At 44.8% G+C, this 21,015-nt stretch overlaps 1 protein-coding gene across 2 annotated transcripts in view; it reads right to left on the minus strand.

Moving 5' to 3' along the window:
• Positions 1-12,243: 12,243 nt before the first annotated feature.
• Positions 12,244-21,015, minus strand: part of TRAPPC9 (trafficking protein particle complex subunit 9) — a 453,151-nt gene continuing 444,379 nt past the window's right edge. For both annotated transcript variants that reach the window (XM_082754768.1, XM_082754767.1), the window contains one exon: positions 12,244-15,484. In XM_082754768.1, the coding sequence (XP_082610894.1) occupies positions 15,305-15,484 (180 nt within the window). In that variant the 3' untranslated portion in view covers positions 12,244-15,304. The remainder of the gene's footprint in view (positions 15,485-21,015) is intronic.

The following is a 21,015-nucleotide window of genomic DNA, read 5'->3' on the forward strand; positions in this document are numbered from 1 at the left end:
TGCAAAGAGCCACATAATCTATATTATTTTGTTATTATTATTATCCAAGAGTTTCTGTTTGCCAGGTGTGATGAGATCCCAAGGCCAGAGGCAAGGAGTTGTTGTTCAAAGAGGGCAGCTGAGCTGAATATAAACACCTTTCTTTTTCAAATTTTAAACATCATATGAAATCTTCACTTTTTTTCTTCCTCCCTGTTCTCCCCTACAGTGTCTGTAGACTTGAAGCTCGATATTTTTTCAGCCGTACAAAAGGCTGCAGAATAAGGCCATATTCCCTCATCTACCTTCATCAACTTAGCCCACTTCATTTAAGATAGATGCAAACACACAGGAGCCTAAAGCACTGCAAAAGCTGGATCTCAATCAGAGATATTTGGTTATACCAAGGCCCCAAGAACATCCTTACCTAGCGGCAACCATTGTCTTTCAACTCCTCTTCCATGCGTTTTCCTTTGAATCCGTTAAGTCCATGCAGCTTCTTAATCAAATCACCAAAAATGTGTTGAGCAAAATAATCAGCTTGTGATTACATTTTAAGGGATAAATAGCACACGACCAGCATTAATCACTCACAACACCCTGGGTGGGTGGCTGATTCCCAAGGACTTTTGATAAAATCTAGAAAGTGCTATATTTTTCCTTGAATGCAATAGCCTTCAACTGAATCAAACTGATTATTTTTTTCTTACATCTAATTTGTTTACACTGTAGATCTCAGAATAGAGTTGACAATGCTACTAATAACAACATTTTAAAGTTATTACCCTCACTGAAGTCCTATAGGATTTTATTACAGCTAATGCAATTCCCCCGGACTCTAATGATAAAAATGCACTTTTCAAATCATCTTACAGGCATATCATTACCATTTCTGTACTTATTGGTTTCCCTAAATACCAAAATACATCAAGGAGGAAAGAGAGAGAGAGATTGTTTTAGCAGTTACATTTCCCATGAAATATTGTATTAACCATGCTCTAACATACCTGTGGCATTGATGGGCTTAAATCTAGGGACACAAAAAAGGGAAGGGTTGAGGATGGGGAGGGGGGTATTTCAGACTATTTACTGATCAATAATGGCCAAACACACTGCTTTTTAGTTCATATACTGCAAAAAATCCCAGCCCCCATTGCATTTTGTTGTGTTATGCTCACCGCTCGTCCCATTATGCAATGTAGTTTTAAGTGCACCCTACAGATTGTGACTGCTTTACTAATATTCTCATGCGAGCCAAAGTGTTCAGTTGTTGCAGCACAGTGGGTGGAGGGGGGGGATATAATCTTTAAAAATAGATCCTCAATTCTTTTCTTAGATCTCAAAAAAAAAAAAAATCCCTTAAAAATAAAATAAAATAAAATCCAAGCTACCACACACTCCCCCGTTAGTCTGAAAGTGATTTGTTGGCAAGAATAGAAGTTTGGTTTCCAAGGTACAGCGAAAGAGCATAGAGACGGCCTGAGGTATGGGATAAATATGCCATATTTCTCAGTTACACAAGGTGCTGTAGCTAAGGGGAGATGTGTGGGGGGGAGGACCAGGATGAAATCGCTTGCCAAAAACGCCCGAGAGCATTTGTATGTAGTGCCTTGTGTTCCAGAGCGGCGTGCAGGTGTGACTCACCCTGCCAGGAGAGGTGCACACAGCTGAGATGCTGCAAGGATAAGAGGTCTTTGGTGGCTCCCTCGGACAAAAATCCCCATGGCAGCTGCCCCTCACACAGGGATGAGCCTCCTCTGGCTTTTGTGCAGGAACCTAGTGGTGCTTGCGTGCTCGTGGACTTTCAGTTGGCACAAAGGCTGCAGGAGTTTCAGGTAGCTCTGGTGCTCTTGCTGCAAAAAATAAAAATAGAAAAAAATCAGTGTTCAGGGACCTTCAGCCCTGCAAGGTCCTTTCACGGGAAATCTTTCCTCACTGCCTGCAGAAATGCAGCCAAGTATGCCAAGGGACAGCCCTTGGCAGGGAGAGCTGCCATGTGAACCTGGGGCTGGCGGGGACGGGAAAATTTTGGTATGGGTGATTGAAACTCAGAGCCCTGGGGTGGCTGTACCCTACAGAGCCCCTTGCAGGAGAAAGTGGATTTAATCTCACTTTGTGGAGGCCAAATCTGATGGATATGAGGTTTCTACTAAGCCTGGGGCAAAGCATTAGAGATTATAAGAGAAGAGTTTGGATCTGCAGCTGTTCTCCATACCAAGATGCTTTACAGTGTCACCTCCTCCTTGTGTCAGTGCTCCAGCTGTCCCATGGTACCCAACTGCAAAGGGGATATTGTCACTCCGGATGGCAGGTGGAGGTAAAAAAGGCTGTGAACAAGCCAGAAAGGATGAGTGAATAAACAGTGCAAGGGTTGGAGAAGATATCGCTGTGCCCAGAGTAGCCCTGGGAGGGCTCCAGCAGGTGGCCATCAGCTTTTGCCTTGGGGATGAACTGAAGTCCAACCTGGTTGTGTGGATCTTTATTTCATGTTACATGAAGGTCTTCAGCTTGTGACCCTTTATTTTTTTGCCAAGTCCTTTCTCCTGACACTGCTTTTAGCATGAAATAATTGCTTCATCTATCAATCAGCTTTAGGGATGTTGAACCCTCACCCTTACTGGGATATTGCCTGCAAACCAATATACAATCCCATTTCATCTCAACTTTTCAGCTTCACAAAGAAGAGATCTCAGCTCTCCCTTGTCTGGAGAATCCCCATCCCACATCTCCCATGACAGGTGAGATTTTTCTTGAGCTGGGATGATGTAAAGGCCAGCCAAGGGCAAGAAGAAGCTCCGGATACACCATAGATAAAGCATCCAGAAGACACTTGCATATACATATTTCCTTCCCTTGTGATAACTCAAAGTACCTTTGCATTCCTATTTCACCTCATAAAAACTCCCAGCCTTGGGCCCTTTGCTTTTTTCCAGGTGGGCCCAACTGGAAACATCCACAACCTTCTGTGGACAGGGACTTCTGTCCTGAAACTCTGAGGCTGCTTCTAACCCTGGTTGAAGCACCTGGAGCTTTGGGCCTGGGCTACCTGCTATGCCTTAGGTCTCTTGTGAGACGCTTAAGGCAAGCTCGCCACATCCCACTAAGGCCCACGTCTCTCCACATCCCCTGTAGGTGCTGTTTTATTAGCACCTCCTTCCCCACCTCTCTTTCTGGTTCCTTATTTCAAAGTATGTTAACATATTTCACCCATTCATCCCCCTCCTGTCAGCAGTGCCGTAGGGCTTGCCATCTGATGCTCACCCATGCTAAGACCACAAAGGGCACAAGAAACCTCAGCCACAAGGTGAGGGGACACGTTAAGCAATGCATCTACAGTACATTTAGCCCTAAAACCCCTCAGTTGTCCCCAGAGGTCACCATGCCATTACGTGATACTCCCTACAGAGCAGCGTGCAACAGAGACCAGCGCTATGGGTCCTCCATTGAAGCTGAGCTGGAAACGCACATGATTCACAACCCCGATAACATCTAACAGTTCGGTTATTTTCCTTTAATAAACCTTTCCTGAACTGAACTATTTTTCCGTTCTGTGTCCCCACCCCTCATCCTGCTTCCACAAACACAGGCGTTTCCTACTGCAGCCCCGGGAACACTCCAGCACCGCACCGAAATTTCCTACAGCCTTCCTGGCGTGTGTCCTCCGAAACTGCCTGCACGCGTATGAATGCTTTCATAAAGCTGAATCACTCGCAGAAAAACTAGGAGCAGACCTCAGCAAGCTGTTGTAAAGTCAACCAGCGCATAGCTGGGCCGGCTTCTCTCCTCATTCACTAGTTACACGTGGTGTAACCTCGGCACAGCACAGCCTGGGGGGCATAGGGGGAAAGGGGAGCACGGTCATTTTAAATCAGGGATCTGTCTCCCAATTCTCAGCAATCACAAGTCTCAACAGTTATTGCATCTTGTGTGAAAGCCCTGCTTTCTCTTATATGCTTATTGATTTGTGCAGCGAATGTGCTGGGTAGGTCAACTACCAGTTTATTAATTTTCAGGAGATTTACATTGCATCCTGATAATGGAATCTATTTATTTATTTATTTATTTTTGTCACAGAATTATATTAGGGCTGGGTATTAAGCTCTGTTCGTTCGTTCTTTTCTTTCTTTCTTTCTTTCTTTCCTTTCTTTCTTTCTTTCTTTCTTTCTTTCTTTCTTTCTTTCTTTCTTTCTTTCTTTCTTTCTTTCTTTCTTTCTTTCTTTCTTTCTTTCTTTCTTTCTTTTTCTTTCTCTCTCTCTCTTTCTCTATCTCTCCCTTCCTCTTTCTCTCTTTCTTTCTCTTTTTCTCTCTCAGTAGGTAGGAACGTGGGGTATTCCTGGGTGGAAGGACACTATTACTGCCAGCCTGGGCTGTGCCTGCCATCTCATCAGGAGCACAGGACAAAAATGCAGCCCTGGTGACATGGTAGGCACTGTCACTTGTGCTTCACTGCTGGGAAGATCACATCCAAGCCCCATTTGCAGTCAGCAAGCTGGAAAGAGGTATGGGGGCAAAGGATGATGCAGGGTGTTCTAGCACCCCTCAACCATTAACCAAGCGGGGCCATTTTGAGTGCAGAAAGGGCTGTTTAACATCCATTTTGCACAGCAGGAGGTACCAGAATTAGGTACTGATGGCCAAAGTGACAGCTGGTGGCTCGTCTAATGGGCTACCCAGGCTCTGCCTGGCTAATCCATCCCTGTTCCTCCCAGGTCTGAGCCCAGTCCTCATCCCCAGGCCCCTTCCCCACTGGTTCTGGCTGGAGGGATGCTCACAGCAGGCTTACAGGCTCGGGGGGAGGCAGCAGCACTGCACTTCAGCAAGGTTTATTTTTTATTATTTGATTTAACTTCTTACTCCCTATAAAAGATTGCTGCAAACACTGAGCTTTTAAATTAAAGGGAGTTAATGAAAGTATACCTGTGATAACTATTACCGGATCCCTTGTACATTCAACAGTCGCATTAAGATGATTTCTTATTATCTCTAAATCCATTCCAAAGGCATGTTCTCACTGTTACAGCCCTCCTGTGCACCATTGCAGGTGTGGGTTTGCTGCCCAGTGTGGCAGAAAAAAAATAAAATAAAAAATAAAGCCGACTGTGTTGCGACAGCCCTGACTTGTGTTTTTTTTTCCTTTTCTTTTTTTTTTTTTTTTCCAAGACAGATGAGCTGAGGCTTACAAGGAACCCTGCTCAATGCTTCCCTTGGATAAAGCATGGTCATGCCTCCATGTCCCGTGGGCATTCTTAATGCAAATGGAGGCTTCACCTAAAACAAGAGCAGCTATTCTTTTGTTACAAGAATAGCAATGCAGCTTTCAGTTGAGAGTGTGCTGCCTTGTGCAGAACTCTATCAAACACAACAAAAATGGAATAGTGTGTGTTGGTGTAGCCAAGGCTGCTGCAGCCACCTTAGTCTCCAAAGTCAATTAGACAGAGTCTACTACCAAAGCAGACTGTCCAAAATGTATTTGGTGCATTGCCAGTAATCCATGAAACGCGCATTTTCATGCAGCAGCCACTGCATTTTGATTGAATCACACATTCATTCTTGAGCACTTCTCCCTGATACAGCCAGGGATTTTGCTGCTGTTTTGGTGTATTTATCTCACACATCCAGTTCCTGGCATCAAGGTGGGTCACAAGGCAGAGGCCAGATCCATGTCTCCCAGCTTTGCTTTGTTGTACTGGCAAACGAGCAGCCACTAATTGCTCCTACCAGAGACGAGATGCTGGGGAAGCAAGGAAAACCCTCTTGCCTTCTCACTGCCACCATCCACAGTGGAGCATCAGCCTGATTTCTATTTATCAGCGGCTGACAATTCGCATTGCATGGTTTCGGGGTGGGGGGGGGTGGGGATTTTTTTTTGTTGGATTCACTCCAGAGAAGAAGGAGGAGGTGGACAAAGCCAGGGATGGGTGCCTGGCTGGTTGGGGTTGGTGCAGGCTGCACTTGGTGCCATAGGATTGGGACATCTGTAGCCCCAGGGCCTTCTTTCTTGCTGTTATTCTGTCACCAAGGCAGAGGCTTGAAAACAGGTAGTTGTCAGCTATGTATCTTCAGGTGGAAAAGAGAGTTACAGCTGCTGAAGAGTTTTCCTGGGAAAAAAACTGTGGCGTGTAACTATGGATTGAGCCACTGGAGGCCATCATGCCCGCCTGGGCCAGGCTCTGCAGGCCGCATGGGGGACGTTGTCCTCCCACGCTGTCAGAGCCTGCCCCAAGGCCTCACCCACTTTACACCAGAAATATGGGGGCATTTGGGATGTCCCAAACACAGCAGAGGCCCTAAGCCCACCTCCACTGGTTCGGCAAAATGTCATGGAGCTGTGGCCAAGCCCATTTCCCCCGTGGTGCAGGGCCTGCCATGCTTGGAGGAGGGGCAGGGAGACGGGGCATGTAGGGGCACTCAACTTTTGCCACATTTGTGCTTCACATTTGGTGTTTTACACACAGCACTGGGATGGCTTACGGAGATGTTGTCACTAAGCAACAAAACGAGGGTTTTGCAGGAGATGGTAGGGTGATACCAAACCTTTCTTCCTCCTTTCCTCCCCCAATGCACCTTGAAGTGCACAAACCTTGGGAAGGGAGGAGGAAAGGGGATTTAGAAACCACCGTGTTGACTGGGAGCACCCATAAATCAGGAAAGAAAGGACAACCATATTGTGGGATAAGTCAGACTAGATACATCAGGTCTGAAGGGGGACGCCAGCCAGGAAGGGCTCGTGTTGTCCTCTCTATGCCTGCACGTTGAAATACGGCAGGCAGCATGCAGGACACGGGTGAACAAGCCTTGAGCAGGTGAAGGATGCACTTGAAAATGAAGAGGACTTCCTGCACTCTTCATCATGAAGAAGAAGAGGATTTCATGGACTCTGGGACTCTCTCTGACTGCTCCAAGCCCAGAATCAAGGGTTAGGTCAACTGGGCAAAATGATGTGGTCCAGCTGCAGAAAAGCCATACAAAGAAGCATGAAGGATTACAACACAAATAGACCCGACATCAGGGAAAAAAATAAATAAAAAATCCCTAAAGGCTCTGTACCGGTGTCACTGCAAGCAGCTGCTCTCCGTGTTGCCACCAGCGGACCCAGCTGATGTCACCAGCATGAGCTAAACCCCAACGAGGGTGGTGGGTAGCACATTTCCATTAGCATCCTATATGTGCAAACAGATAGCACGTTGCCTCCCAGCTGCCAAAACACTGCCGCCTTATCTACGGCACAGCAAGAGGCGTGGGGAAAAGGGAGAGGGAAAAATATATGACTGTGGTCATTTGGTCACAGCCCGGCTCCTCCCAGCCAAGGGGCTCGTTGGAGCAGATTTGCACAAAGCCAATGTAAAGCTGCGGCAGGTTTCCCCCTTCCCCCGGACATTTCACACCGATGGGCCCCAGGGGAGCTGTATTTCCCCGTCATGTGGCTCCTCACTGACATGCCGCGTGATGCCCGGAAGGTCACTGAGCACCTGGCTGATGGTGCACATAGCGAGAAGGAAAAGTACTGGGCACAAGCCACTGTCCTGTTATTCATAGCACAGCAGTGCTGGAGGGCAGGGGCATCTATCGCACCTCAATGCAGCACTCTGGTAAGCTCCATCCCATCCCAGCTTCTCATCTTGACCTCTCTTTATAGCCACTGGCAAAGAATTGGCCCTTTAGGGTGGGAGCATGACTCGTTCGATGAAGGGTAGGTGTTTGCATAAGGATGGCTGGATTTCTTCCTCGTAGAGTCCCTTCCTCTCAGTGGATGAATGCTCTGTAAATCACAACAGCTCATCACATGGCTCTTGTTCCTATCCAGTGGTTTTAAATAAAGAGGGTTGTGTTGATAACATCATCGATCCCTTCTGTTCTTTCTTCCAAATGAGCTCATGTGACCCCTAAGCCCCCACTATGGATGGACCACAAGCTCTAGAGGAGATGATTTTATACTGAAACTAACAGCAGGAATGTTTGGAGAGATATATAAAAGGGAAAATCTGGTCGATTTACTCAGTATTTATACACAAAAAATATCCCAAAGCATTTGGTTGTATTTTTTCATATTTTTCATGCTGCAGCCCTGGGCCAGGTTCCCACAATGCCCTCCTGAAGAGACTTGTAAAGGGCTTCAGCCAGGTGTAGAAAGGCAGGAGCAGCTTTTTTCTCCTCCATTAATATGAGGAGGCCTGTGGGACTCAGCAGCCCAAGTGAACAAGAGCTGGGATGGGGCAGGAAGGCTTTACACCCTTACCATTTCCTCCAGGTTTCTACATTGCAGTCACCACGGTAGGGAAGGAAACCTCTTGCTGAATCTGCCTTGTCCCAAGTCTGTGGTATTGGCATCTTCCACCTTCCATCTATGGGCCAGTAAATGCCCACAGAGCTGGCTGCAGGTTTATTGTCATGAATTAAATTATCCTGTCCAAGTCTCATTTCATGTCTCTCCTGCTCTGCTCTTTACTTATTTTACACTCACATTACTTTTGCACTGTGCTTCCCCCAGGGATCTGCAGACGCAACTGAGCAAGGCCAAAGGCTGGCAAGGTGACATCCTTCTGAGGTGACATCCCTCTGCATCCCTGGAGCCCAAACCCCCAGCCTACAGAAGACATATTTCATGGCAGAGGGGAGCACATCCAAATGCTGCACTCATTCCCCTGAACCATTTCTAATATTCAGGAGGCAATAACCTGGATCAAGGCAGAGGTGGAGGAAAACAGAATCATTATTAAAAGGGCGATTTGAGAGATTTCAAAATTTTTAAGGAGGAAAAATAAAAAATAAAAAAAAGGAAAAAGGTAAAGTTCCCTGTTCCACACTTCTTAAGGTCACACTTCGTATTAAGACTCCATTTATAAAGAACACATAAATGCTTAATACATGTTTAAGTGATTGATGAATCATTTATTGTATATTGCTATTGAACCGTTGGTCTCTAGAGCAGTGACTTAACCATCTATAACACCTGCTGCTGCCGTACGTACAGCCATCGATAATGTTGGAACATGAAGTATTTGTGTGCATAACGTGCTTACCACATCTAACATTTATGAACGCTTTATAAACAATTTATAAATGAAATCTTAATATACAGCATAACCTATTTTTAATGTTGTGGCAGTTACATAATCCATTTGGCCTTGATTCATCTCGGCTAACTTCGGGCACCTCGTGGAGGTGTCTGTGGCTGAAGCCCTCTTCCATTTCTCTCTGAAATTTCTCCTTTCCCAGCCTCCCACTCCTTCTTTACCCCACTGCTGCCCAAAGAGCACTGCATACATGTCTGTAAGGGATACTGTGCCCTCAAAAGTTTCCACAGTCTGTGCAATGATCAAGTTGCACACCAGTAACCCTTGCACACATACACACACTACAATGAGAATGGTCTTCTGCCTTTTCTTTCCCCTTTCCAAACAAAATCATTTCAGGGGTTTGGTCTGGTGCAGCCACACAGAGAGGAAAATCTGGCAAAGGGATTGAGGAGAGCGGAAAACCTTTATAGGGTCTAGAACTAGAAGGAATGGCCTCAAGTTGTGGCAGGGGAGGTTCAGGTTGGAAATGAGGAGACATTTCTTCTCAGAAAGAGCAGTCAGACATTGGGACGGGTTGCCCAAGGAGGTGGTGGAGTCACTGTCCCTGGGAGTGTTCAAGGAAAGGTTGGGTGTGGTGCGTGGGGACATGGTTTAGTGGGTGATGGTGGTGGTATGGGACAGTTGGCCCAGATGATCTTGGAGGTCTTTTCCAACCTTAATGATTCTGTAAGTCTATGACCACACACCTGATAGAAAAGCAACATGAGTGGCATCCTGAATTAGGAATGTGTCCAAAATATGCTCCTGAAGAGGGTGATGCAGATCTTGGCTTGGTCCCAGAGATGTTTAACTCCCCACAGCCTCAAGCAGCTACAGCCCCAACTCAGGTCCTCACTGGAAATGCCTCACTTAGAGGGGCTACAACATGGCATCCATGCTCTGGATGTGATCTTTTGGGAAAGGAGCTGTGAGGCAGACACCTACACCAATGCATCATTAGTATGGCATGACTTCAGCCACAGCCCTGGACCGCTCTGTAAGAACGTGGGCAGAGGTTGGGTGGCCCAGGGGCCCTGCCTCTGACACAGATGAGTGATGGCATCCTCACAGCCATTTCAAGATCCTCATTGTTAAACCATTTCAATAGCTGCCCTAGTTTCTTTCTGGCGGTGTTGTTTTGTTCAAATCAACCACATGCCAAAATGGGGCTGAAATTGCCCTAATTCACTCCTGAGATCAGAGAACATGGGGCTGTAAGGAATCCTTCTCTTCAGAGGACCCAGCACTCCCTCTTAGCTGTGTGTTCTCACTGTTAACATATACCTGCCACTCTGCAAAGTGGCTTCTGAACAGTTCCTGGGGAAGATTTACCATGGATGCAGGGATAAGGAGGCAGAAAGGATGTGGATGCAGCCTGGGTTGGTACCGGCCCATGGGAGAAAAGCCCTTGGACACACAACTGTAAGCAGGAGGTTGAGGAGCACTCTTCCCTACTACAACTATGCAGCTGCCGGGCACAGGATTTGGGTATAATACGATTCCCCAAAGCAAATGGTTCATATGATTTATGCTTTAAAGGCTCCTTACTGTCTTTGGTGTAGGTATGCATTGAGCACGTACAATCTGCATTTCTTCTGCATTCCTAGACTCATTGTATATACCTAGCATTAACATGATGGTGCCCTATTTTGATATCTTCTCTATGGACCACAGTTTCTGGGAGCCAGTGGTGCCACAAGAATATGATGGTCTGTACAACATAATGAAACAGAGGCCTTAATCTCAAATGTACAGGTTCAGATACAGATTGTGCATCTGGGCACAGGTTTAGCAAGTTCTCCAGGCAGATGTGTGACTCTGAATTAGCTGCAATCAGTGGGTCTATTCATGTGCTTCAAATTAAGCACGTGTTTAAATGTCTTGCTGACTCAGGAACATAGAGACAAAATGAGTGTGTGTTAAATGACGTCTCACCTACATACAGCACGAGTTCCATTGGTGTTACGGAACTGATGCATCATGAAAGTAGTAACCTAAGTATAACTCCAACAAGCAACCAGATGGTTATAAAATAGATAAGGTCCCATTCAAATGAAGGATCTCAAGATGCTTTAACACAGAATGTGAGAGCCAAACTCCGGTTTAACAACTAAAATATGGTTTGAAGGGAAAAAGAAAAAAAAAAAAAAAGCCTGAAAATGATCCAAGTGTTAGGTGGGGTCTGATGGGAATGCAGCAGAAGGAGAGAGAAAAAGAAAAGGATATGTGAATCTCTTCTGTTGGAATCAAATGAAAGAAAGCAGAAAAGCGGTGACTAGAGGATTTGGTGGGAAGGATGAGGTGAGAGAGACGAGAAACCAAGAACTAAAATACAAAGATGTTGGACAACCCAAGGACCTTGAGCTAAGCCCCAGAATGGTCTAACCTGCAGAGGTGAATGTATCAGTGAACACTGAACAGAAAAACTGTCCACATCTGTGTTTTTTTCTGCACCAAGTAAAGAGCACTAGTGCTGTCCATAGGTTCATGCAGCAAAGCATGTTTCTCTAGGAAAGACCTCAAATCCCAGCCCAGCCCAAAGAGCTGAACTGCAAGCCCAGAGCACTACAGGGCACGCTTAACATCTTGGGGCCTGGCAGACAGCACTGCTCTGCTGTGTTGTGGAGTAGGATGGGTGCACAGTCTCTTTTTTGTAAGTAAGAGACAAAGTGTCCACATCCAGAAAGGGAGCCTGAGGAAGAGTGCACCTGGCTTTCACTAAGGAAAGCTTAAGGGCTGCTAGGTCGGGAACCCAGATGTGGAAGCCTCAGGACCGATGGCAGAAGGAACTCAAATAGGGCTGGATATCTGACTGTGTGCACAAAACAAGTGCTCCCAACCAGTCTTCCTAAACATACTACCTCCATAGCTGGTCCTCTGTCCTGCCTTTGTGCTGTTTCTGTGGAGGATGGAAGGATGATGAGGCATAAGGAATTCTTCATGTGAGTGCACCCCTTTCCCCTCAGTTGACAGTCAATGGAGACTGACCCAGGACAGGACACAGGAGCCACACTATACAGCATTTATCTTTCATCAGCTCTGAGCTCATTTAGGAAGAGAAAATTTGAACAAAGCTGAAGCTTCAGAGCCACAAATACATTCTCCTTTCAGAGACAGAATGCAGCGTCGAGGGACACATTATTATTACCAGTAAAAACACACAGCACTGTCACAAATCGTAGGCAGAAGAGACAGGCAGAGGTGTAAATAACACAGGATAAGTATTTATTCAGATAGTTAAATTTACACAACTTATGTTTCTCCAATGCATACATATATTGGACCAACTTCTGCTCTCAACAACGGTGATTTAAATTAGGAATGATTTAATTCAACCAAGTGGGATCATATCAGATTTACAGCTGTGTTACAATGCACAGTTTGGCTCTTCATGTTCAAAATAATAGCTGGGTGGTTTGGAAAGAGAAAAACAAGCTTTCAGTTCCAGAAAAGGAGAGTAGATCAGAAAAGTATCATCCTTTATTCAAGCCATTGCAAGGACCAAAGCTGACAGCAATTCCAGTGAAAGCTTCCATTAAAAAGAAAACCAAAAGTGATGCAGTGTTCTCATTTCAAGTGCCATCCCCCCCCCCTTTGCCAAATTACACTGACACTTAAACATTCTCCTTCTGGACATGTCACAAATGATCCCCAGAAGGAAGAATTTCTTGTGTTCCATCTCTCTCTCCAAGACAAGTAGAAGTGTAAGAAAATTGGGAAAGGTATCATAAATGCCAAAAGCAACTAAGCATCAAAGTTGACAAGGGACAGAGTGGTATACTGTATAATGAACAGATAGACCATTAAGGGTCAGCTCACACATAAAACTTATATTTATGAGCACATATGGCAGATTTATAATGGCATATTGGAAACCTAGGAAATATGCAGCTATCTTTTGCTCTAATAAAACCTGTTCCCATTCCAGCAGCTTCAGCAGGCTAGGAATCGCCCCCTTTGTAAGTGAAGGGCAGAGTTGCACCTCAGCATAGGCTTCACAGGAACCATTCCCTCTGTTCTCAGAGAATACTCTCAAACCCATATGAGGAAACGATCCCGTAGCCAGGTAAGCTGAAGGATCCTCACTACAACATCATCTGCTTCACAATATTTTTGTTTTGGATGCAGTGTGGTCCCTACAAAGCCTTAGCTGCATGCCTCGCATCTGCAGATTACCTGCTGGGAATACTGAATGAAACCCAATTTGGATTTTGCTGCAACAGTGTTGTGTAACACAGTACAGAGACACATGTCAAAAGCAAGCTTTTATGGAGAAGATTAACTGGTTTAATTCCTGCTCTCCTGGGATCTTATTTTTCTGTGTATATGTCTATCTAGTGACAGAGAATTCAGCCTTATAGCACAGAACCGGCCTCCAGTGACACAAAAAACATGCCCAGCTCGGCTGCTTTCGCCCCTCTTTCCAAGGGTGCCTCTGGCCCAGAGCCACTGTGCAATCAAAGGAGCACTTTTGTTAGTGGACATTGTGTGCTGGCAGCTGGCAGAGCAGTACATCACTGCAAGTAAATCTTCAGTCAGTCTCAGATTTCCACCACGTTATGTCTGAAGACTTCCACTCTGTGTGGAAGCTGCGTACAGAGACACAGCCCCGGAACAAACACTGATATCATTACCACAATACGGTTTTAGAGATAATACCCTGGATATGCTGGAAATACAGTTATCATGCTATAGCTATAGGTCTCCTAAATTTAAAGATAACATATTTAGGATGAATACATCACAGTAATTTCCAAGCATGCAATGGATTCAGTTTGGAGCAGTGTCACATTCCTAAGGAAAACACCAGTCACATCTAAAAGTATAAATGAGCACAGTGCAGAGAGCCAGAATGAGTGGGTATCCAGCCTAATGCTCCACAGCATGAGCAGGATGGACCAGGGCAAGTGCATCCACTTTTGGATGAACCCTACACAACAAAAAAATCTGCAAAGAGGTTGTGCATGTAGGTTTAGCACATATAGAGCTAACTTGAGCGCCCCTACTGCATCTTGGTGTATGCATCCCTGCAATTATTCTACCATAAGCTTGAAGAGCTGCAGGCTGTAAATTTCAGAAAAGATTCAGACAGGTTTGAAACCTGTATTAATCATGCATGTCAGACATCTCCCTGCTTTACCTGGGGTAGATTTGTGTTTCTTTATGCAAAAACATTTTTTCTGAAAGACAAGAGGTTAAATTTCCAATACGTTCATCAGGTATTTTATGGTCGGGAATTCCATGCTCTTAATTGCCTAATAATTAAGCTTACTCATTCCAACAAAACAAACCAAAAAATATAAAGAAACAAAAAAGAGAGGAAAGAACAAAACAACCACATAATCAAACCCAGTCTATTAGCATGAAAAACCTGATGAGAAGAGCTTGCAAAAACTGATGCAAAGTGATAATAATGGCCAGCTGATTAATTCTGGTGGCTCTTTAAGTGTCTGCAAACATTTCAATCGGTTGTGATTGTATTAAAGAGAACTACGAAAGCCCAAATTCACAGGCAAGCCCCAGGCAACCCAAAAGTTGACTTATTTCCCTTCTCAAGGACAAAACTCTTTAAGCTTTTCATTGCCTTTTTTCATTTGTTCGCAGATCTACCGAAGTAAAGGCAGTGTGACTCCACAAGGAGCATGTGGCACTGGACTCGGGGGAGGAACAGAATAACTGGAGAGGCACATTTGCTATTCTTACTTTCAGTAACACAAGAAAAAGTATCTCTACTGCTATTTACCACCAAAGACACCAAATACTCAGCAAACAAGTGAAAAAGACCAAGCCTGGGAACAATTCTAACAGAGAACCTACACTTCAAGGCTACATGCCACAGGTCCAGCCTAAGCCAGGAGGAGTTTCATTCAGAAATTTCAACTTGTATTGAAATGCTAAAAAGAAACTGTTTGAGTTGGAGCTGAGACCTTCAAACACGTGGTTAAGTTCAGCCCCCTTAAATTCAGCCCTTGAGTCCCTTTCAAATCCACTGGTATCTATGGGGTGTATGAAAGTATGATGCATATATTAGCGGTTTCAAAGGTTTTTTGGAAACAGAGGAAAACTCGAGCATAGTTATAATCTGTCTCTCTCTCTGAAATTAGCTAAAGCAGCTGCCCAAATGACTATCAGCCAATTCAGAGAGCATTCAGCTGTTCCTCCAAAGTAGGGACTGTGGCCTGGGGTTGGACAGAAACAAGCTGGGGTCAAGCAGAGGATGTGCCAAGCATTTTTGTGCACTGTTGTTAATCAAATAGCACACTGTGCATTTACAGCTTAGTTCCAGCCACAGGCTCCATAGCACGGATGTGGACACTAGGAAGGCAGAACCAGGAGAGAGGCAGCTCCCTGCTGCAGTTGTCTTCATGGAATTTGATATTCAGATAGAAATCGCCCGTGTAGAGGAAAAGAAGTGCTCCAAAGTACACAGAGTCTTTGGTCGGCTTCACCTGCAAAAGAGAACGTGAAAATCAGTGAAATTAAAGAAGCAACGAAACAAAATAATTGCACTTTGCAATTCAGTAGCTCCTTGAAACGATCTCAAAGTACTCTAGAAATATTCAGAAATTAAACATCCCATAAGAAGAAGTAAATTTCTTGTCCCTATTCTAGCAGTGATAAAATGGGAGCACTGAAAATGAAATTCTGTGTTATTCTGTCATGCAGTAAAGCCGTGGCACAGCTCAAACCAGAAGACAAATCTGCAGCTGTCACTGATTTCAGAACAGATTTGGTTTAAGGCAAAAGTCCCCCACAATGTCCTGAATAACCAGGAACATCTTCCCTTGGACTGCATTTATCAACATCTATATTAAAGGTCTAAATCATGGCTGTGAACTCTTGTTAAACGCATGGTTGAACACCGTTTAACAACTTTGCAATAACTAAATTCATCCCCACTTATTATTCAGACACAATCTGACTGCAAATTCTAATCAGGAATCTTTAATATTCACTCTCATTGAAATAATTAAATTTAGCAAGAAACATCTCATGAAAAGTGGGATTTAACCTGTCCAAATTAAACACAGAATTTGCATTGTTTCTACGTTTATATATCTCCCTTCATCACTGAACCATTTATGATCCATATCTTTACAACAAATATCTTGCTCCGCCATTTCAGCGAGACACTCGAGTAATTTTTAACTTCAACAGTCTTATCACTATTCAACATGTGCTAATGTTTGAATAAATGTCTGCTTCCACAAGATGATAAATCCATTTCTACAGTGACTACATCTGGGTTAAACTCACTGCAGATGCAAAATACTGAATCAGCACAAAGCCATTGGATGGAATTTATTTGAAAAATCAAGAAGAGGCAACTTCAGTCCCAGAACAGACCCAACAAAGGGCACCTGATGCTCCTCAGTATGGGTCTTCCTTCCATCAAGACCATCTTACCAGTTCCTATCTGCTCTCTGGAGACCCTGAAACAATCTTAAGATATCATCATGGGACCATCCCTACTCTCACAGGTAGGCTTGTGATTTCTTTTTTACTTAATATTCATTGTAATGGGCCTTTTCTTGATCATCCCCAAACACCTCAGTGTCCATCATGGTACAGAGCCCAGAGCTGATTCCAAATGGCAGCAAGACACATCACTGGTCACCAAGCTGAGACCGAAACATAACCACAAAGAAAACTCTAGTGTTACAACCAGAGGCACCAAGCTGCCCAAATGTACAGGACTTGATTGGATTTGGGGGAAGAAAAATGTTTGCCAGGGGCATCCCTTGGAAATGATGGGACATTACCACCGGGACAGTGAAAGGATGAGGTTAAGGCTCTGATATGGGTTACAGACACGGTCAAGGACCAGGAGGATTCTTGCCTGCTATGAGGAATTTGGTCATATGGCAAACCAGGACATCAACAACTGTGGGTTAACTGGGGAAGTGCTCTGGACACCCCTTGCTGAAAGGGCACTGTGTTTTTACTTAGGGAGACAAGAATAATCATGATGACTAGCCCATGGCAGGGGGGAGTGAGGAGGCAAACCACTGGAAAAGGTTTGCAGGAGTGTACAGCACCTCAAGAATATGCCAAAAAGCTGAAAATTGCCTAAGCTGCCACCACCCCTGGTGAGGAAATCTGTCTGTACCCGTCAGATGTGAGGGGAATGAGCTGTTTGTTTCTGTTTTCTCCTATTCCAGGTGGTGGTTTTTTGGACTTTCTCTGCTGGGTCCTGTAGCCAGCAGGCACACACCTCTTAGAGCCCTTAGAGGTACCAGGTTTCTTTGCTGAACCTGCCTGAATTGCTGCTCCTGCACAGGAGCCTGGCTTTTCACAAGCAGCAACATCACCAGGGCTGGCAGAGCCCAGGCTCCCTTTGGCTTTGGTGCTGATCACTTCTGCTGACCTCCAGCAAACTTGTGGCAGCATCGTGTCATCCACGTGAGCGCTCAGAGCAGTCACAGCTGTTCTCCTGACCCGTGTCCTTGGCATCTCCCCTCCTCGCTGGGTACAAGTTCCTGCCCTCCGGCTCTGCGTCTGGACATGCAGAACAACATCAAGCAGCCTCCCTGCTCGCTTCCTTCCCCCCCTCCCTGGGCTGCCTTCCTTATTTTTGCCTAACTCCAACCGAGGCACACTTGCATCCACAGAAAGACAGAGCCAGGCACTAATGCAAGTGAGGGGTGGAGGTGAGCAGCAAATGAAGCCCCCAGTCCATTTCTCCCTAACCTAGCTGCACCATGGAGAAACATCTAAAATAGCATTTATCAAAGCTCTTGACAAGCAGAAAGATGACTTCAGGCACATCAGCATCAACGTAGTCTTTTTCACTTGTTCTGCCTATGTAGGAGCTCTCCCTGCCTTTGTTCCACAAGTCTCTGCAACACTCATCCTTTCCTTCATCATATGGGAGAAGAACCAGTACACCCTCATCAACAACCTTCCTGCCGTGGGGATATCCTCATTGTCACTTGTACAGCCATTACTCTCATCAGCACTTGTGGTTTGAGGAAGAACCAGGGAAGCAAAAACAGCTTGAAACCTTTCCAGTGCTGAGATGCAAGTGGCCCTGCAAAAGTTAGAAGTTGTTTCTTCCAAAGCAATGACTGCAGAGTATGGCATTCCCAGAAGACCATCAGCAGCAGTTGGATCAGTAGAGAGCCAGATCCAAACCGATTGGTATATCAGGCACAGGACTCATTTTGAGGTTAAACAACCTACTTTTAGGTCTTTCTACACACACTCGGTACCCAAGCTCCTCTTACAGTAAGCAGACCTAGTCAAAGCAGTGGAGCTAACAAAATGATCTACATGGCTGGCCTACAGAGGCAGGACACAGCTGTCTAACCACAGGCATCTCGTGAGATTTGGGATGGCCTAAGGCACTGAGACATCTATACAGGGCTGGCAGATGCGGCACAGGATTTACAGGAGGATTTCTGAAGCAATAGCTGGAGGGATACATTTAGGCAACTGGATCTCATCCCTGGTGTCTACGTTAGGGTGAGTCAGGCCCCAAGGGCAGCAGACTACATCTCCGTTGTCTCACAAGAGCTTAGCTGGCCAGCATCAATGGAGACACCTACTCGTTCAGATGTCTCAATCTGGAACTGTATCAACCCAAATCTCTGTAAAGTGGATGTCCACACCTGAGCCAGCTGTTCAACAAAAGCGTTTATCTGATCAAATGGAGGTGTCGAATGGAGAATGAAGTAAAATATTGCTTAAAGTCTATCAGCCCTGATGACTCACTCTTCATTGGCTGTGAAGGGAACGCAGTATGACTTGTTCAGATGTGGATACAAGTCAGACGTACCCCACCGTACCTGGCATATGCCATCCCAGTGACTGCAATACATGATCCAGCTAATCTGAAAAAAACATGAAGATAAACATGAAATCCAACTCTTTAGGAGTTGGACTCGATGATCCTTGTGGGTCCCTTCCAGCTGGGGATATTCTATGATTCTGTGACCTACTCATGCCTGATCCAGACCAAATTTGTACTGTCTTTTCATCTACCAGCAAACAGGTCTGGTAGTCTGACTGCCCAGATGCATGCTTGTTGGTTGTCCCAATCTGAAATGATGTTGCACACATGTAGCTCAGTCTAGCTACGGAGTTGGAAGAGATTTTACTAAAATCACACCAGGTCCTTTGCATGGAGACCAAAGGCAGGAAGCTTCCACCCCAGGAAAACAAGACTGAAGAATCAAGAAAAAAAAAAACCTACATTACTCCTCCATTCCTCCGAGAGAGAAGAAAAATTAAGTTTCTAGCTTTGTCCTAATCCTTCCCTGATTCAAGCTACCATGTGGGATTGCGAATTCCTGAGAACTAATTACTACTTATTTATACTGCTGTAGTACTTAGGGAGCTCAGTCAGAGATTAGGGCTAGTGCCAGCTACTGTACGCTGCCCCAAAGAGTTTACAGTGCGAGTACAAGTGCCAAGAAAACTAATTTGTTCCAGATGGGCCACAGAGGACCTGCCAGAAGTGAGCAAATGTTCATCATCGCTTCTGGGCTGATTCAAAATGACCATCTCCTAATGAATTTCTCCTCATCTTCCGCTAGCAATCATTTGAGCTAGTGAGTGATAACACACCCAGGAAAAAGAAAAACCTGCCTGAGAATAGTAATGGCAAAAGCAAGAAAAACAAGGAATGATGAATTGTTGATAGTTACAGGAATCTCCATAGCAGATAATTTTTTGTTTTTAATGTGGCTAGAAGCAGCTCTGTCTGATCAACTAATTAGTCAAAACACTGGTAAGAACTAAGAATCTTTAATAATATGATTAAAGCTAAACTTCAGGTTGTGAAGTGAGATAAGAAATAAATGCAAAGGTATTTTAATTGGTAGGGGTCCGCCAGGTTATCTCATGTTTCAAAACCTCACACTTTTATCTTCTATCTAAATGATAACCGAGGAAGTCGCTTTTTCTGTTAACTATTGGCATAGAAAGGTGAGGTTAATCAAATTAAAAGTTAATCTTAAAAATAAAGGCCTTACATAATTTAAAGCACGTGGAAATATCTCATTATCCTCTAAAATGTTCAGTAAAAAATGTTGCTTTTAAAGGTAGTACAGCAGAGATCTTTGGACACAAATCCAGAAAGGTACACTGAATTGAAAGGGGAGCACAGAAAGGTGAATAAGCACTCGTTCTGTTACCTCCAAGACAAATCATCTAACTTTGACTTCAAGCCATGAGAAAGAGAAAAACAAAAGCCTACGACTTTTACCCTTTAAACATTTTTTGTTCATTTTGTGAAGCTGTGTGTGCGTGTTGAAAACTCCTGTATATATTCCATGTCTTCCAGATACGTGCAGAAACTGATTTGAACTTTGTTGTCTGAAATCAAAAACTTGTGATTTACTGAGCATTTACTCATCAGGTTTAATAAGAAGTTAATGCTTAAGAAAGCCAAGGGTTGTTTTGGTTTGGTTTTCCAGAGAGATCACATTCAGCTGAGCACAAGTAATGTAGCATCATCGCAGCAACAGACCAGATTTCCAGGGCATGAGAAGCATCTTTTTGTGCTGTAGCACCTGATGCTCCCACTTGTTCTTGACCATCCGCTACTGCTACGCCAAACCATGCACTAGTTCTCCGTCCTCCCTCCCACCCAGCTCAGCGGTGCAATAAATCATGTCACCACCTCCTTGCTAGTGTCAGTGTAATGTCAGCCCAATTAGCTCAAAGTGCTGACGAACGTGGTTTGAGCGAAACTGGCCAACTTTGCACAGAAACAAATACTCAGGCCATCTCTCCTGCACGGTCTGCTGCTATAGAGGGGAGCATCTTTCTGCAGAGGGGCAGAAACAAGCAACTGCGAAACGGCAGCATCTCAAGGCACCTCCATTAAACAAGAGAAATAATTGTGTGCCCGTGACCTCAGTTTATAAAAATAATGAACACATGTTTAATAGCTTCAAGAGAGCAGCACAGAGCTACACCAGCTGGGAATCTTGTCCAGTGTCTCAGCTTTAATTTATAAAAAAGAGACACTATG

This window comes from Aythya marila (assembly GCF_965140915.1).
Source record: "Aythya marila genome assembly, chromosome: 2".
In the NCBI taxonomy this organism is placed as follows: Eukaryota; Metazoa; Chordata; class Aves; order Anseriformes; family Anatidae; genus Aythya; species Aythya marila.